We start from the raw sequence: 2,692 nt of genomic DNA, 5'->3' as shown, positions 1-2,692 counted from the left end.
ATATCAAAAACTTTAAAAATAATTTGATTTTTTTCATTTTACTGACAACCTGAAGTTGTTACTCAAGCAGAAGCAAAAAGAGGGTTTCATTGCTTATCATAATGTTCCAAAGTGTAAACTCTTGGTTGTGAACTTAATAGTATTTTATTGTTTAAAATGAATTATTTCACTTTATTTTATCTTACTTTATTTAGGCTTCCAGTTGTGCAGCTCTGGAAATGCCAATACATTCTGACATATTAAAAGTTATTTTGGACTACCTCTATACTGATGAAGCTGTGGTGATAAAAGGTATTAATAAGAGTTAGGACATTTTAGATACTTCAGATATAATGAAATAATGATAAAACAACATGAATCTTCATTTCTGCTTGAAATAAGCCATCAATAGAGGCTTAATTTAGATTAATCAATATGGGTGATTATTAATAGTAAAGGAACAGAAAAAGAAAGTTTTCATTACCCATGTGAAAATGAACTCTTTAAGAAGTATATGTAATGGTTCAGATTAGATTTAGCAGTTCCATTTCCAGCTACTTCTGTGACTGAGATTAATGAATTGACAACAGGGAGTATAGTTGTGACAAATATTCTATATAAGTTCTTTTTGGCCTACTTTTCCCCTTCATGATAACATATCTGAAATAAAAGAAATAGACTAAGAATTGAACCAAAATTTATGAAAAAAGTGCGTTTATTTACTGTACCAGGCAAAACACCAAGTTTTAGTTACCAGGTGTCCTCTTTAGTCATTGGAGTGGGGCTGGGTTTTCTGTGGTATTCATTTAACCATTAGTTTTTTAACTCCAGCTATGTATTGTGGATTAAAAAAATGAATAGACCTTACTCTATTCTCAAGGAACTCACAATCTAGTGGAGAAGACAAAAATACAAGAAAGCAAGTATAATTCAACAGAGTAATCCTCTAAAAAGTAGATATATTTTTGAGAAACTTGCCTCTGAGTCTGCCTGGGGAAATCCTTTGTAAAGGAGATAGTGTTTAACCAAGGTTGAGATTTCTGAAGATTTTGTGTATTTGGGAGTAAGCTGAGACATTGGTGTTTTTTTCTTCTGTACTCATTCTTTTTTTAAATTGAGATACTATTCACACCATAAATCTTACACTTTTAAAGCATACAATTAAGTGGTTTTTAGTATATTTACAAATTTGTGCAATTATCACCACTGTATAATTCTAGAATATTTTCATCACCCCAAAAAGAAACTGTGTATCCATTAGCAGACACTTGCTATTCTTCCTCATCCCCAGCCCCTGGCAATCCCTAATCTGTTTTCGGTCTCTGTGGATTTGCCTGTTCTAGAGATTTCATATAAAATGAATCAAACAACATGTGGCCTTTTGTGTCTAACTTCCTTTATTTACCGTAATGTTGTTAAGGTTCATCTATGTTGTAGCATGTACCAGCACTTCATTATTTTTTATTGCCAAATCATATCCATTGTGTGGATATACCACATTTTATTTATACATTCGTCAGTTGGTGAATGTTTGGGTGGTTTTCACTTTTTGGCTGTGATGAATAATAGTTATGCCCAAGTTTATGTGTGGGCATATGTGTTCATTTCTCTTGAGCATATATACACCTAGGAGTAGAAATGTTGGGTCATACAGTAACTCTATGTGTAACGTTTTAGAAATTGCCAAATTGCAGAGTGGTTGTACCATTTAACTTTTCCATCAGCAATGTATGAATGAGGGTTTTAGTTTCTCCACATTCTTGTCAACACTTATTAATGTCAGCCTTTTTTGTTATAGCCATCCTAGTGGGTGTGAAGTTATATAACATTGTGGTTTTGATTTGTATTTCCCTAATGATTAATGATGTTTAGCATCTTTTCATGTGTTTTTTGGCCATTTGTTTATCTTTGGAAAAATACATTCTTTGGACATTTTTATTTGAATTATTTGCCATATTATTATGTTGTAAGAGTTCTTTATATATTCTGGATACTGGTCCCTTATCAGATATATGATTTGCAAATACTTTCTCTGAGTCATGTTCATTTTCTTGATAGTGTCCTTTAAAACACAAAAGTGTTTAATTTTTATGAAGTCCAAATTACCTATTTTTATTTGTTGCTCATGTTTTTGGTGTTCCGTGTGAGAATTTGTTGCCAAATCCAAGGTCATGATGATTACCCCTGTGTTTTCTTCTGAGTTTTATAGTTTTATCTCTCATATTCAGGTCTTTGATCCATTTTGAGTTAATTTTTCCCCCAGCTTTACTGAGGTATAATTGGCAAAGAAAAATTGTATATAGTCAAGATGTACAATGTGGTGTTTTGGTATACATATACATTGTGAAATGATTACCACAATCAAGCTAATTAACATATCTATCACCTCACATAGGTTTGTTATTTTTTTTTGTAGTTAGAATATTAAGATCTACTCTTAGCAAATCTCAAGTATACAGTACATTATTATTAACTACAGTAACCATGCTGTATATGAGGTCTCCAGAACTTACTCGTCTTAGAACTGCACATTTGTATACTTTGACCAATATTCCCATTGTACCCTTTGACCCTATTTTTCCCATACTCCAAACCCTGGTAACCAACCTTCTCTTTGAGTTAAATTTTGTATATGCTGTGAGGAAAGGGTCCAACTGCATTCTTTTGCACGTGTATATCCTCTTGTTTCAGCACCATTTGTTGAAAAGACCTT

General features: G+C 32.3%; 1 protein-coding gene across 1 annotated transcript in view; it reads left to right on the top strand.

Annotated features, from left to right (window-relative positions):
- The window catches only part of IBTK (inhibitor of Bruton agammaglobulinemia tyrosine kinase), an 88,582-nt gene that overhangs the window by 40,574 nt on the left and 45,316 nt on the right, over positions 1–2,692 (top strand). The window contains exon 15 of the mRNA XM_012638176.1: positions 195–291. Coding sequence (XP_012493630.1) covers positions 195–291 — 97 coding nt within the window. The remainder of the gene's footprint in view (positions 1–194; positions 292–2,692) is intronic.

Source organism: Propithecus coquereli, unplaced genomic scaffold (assembly GCF_000956105.1).
Source record: "Propithecus coquereli isolate 6110/MARCELLA unplaced genomic scaffold, Pcoq_1.0 Scaffold127, whole genome shotgun sequence".
Taxonomy (NCBI): domain Eukaryota; kingdom Metazoa; phylum Chordata; class Mammalia; order Primates; family Indriidae; genus Propithecus; species Propithecus coquereli.
This window is presented reverse-complemented; position numbering and strand designations above follow the sequence as displayed.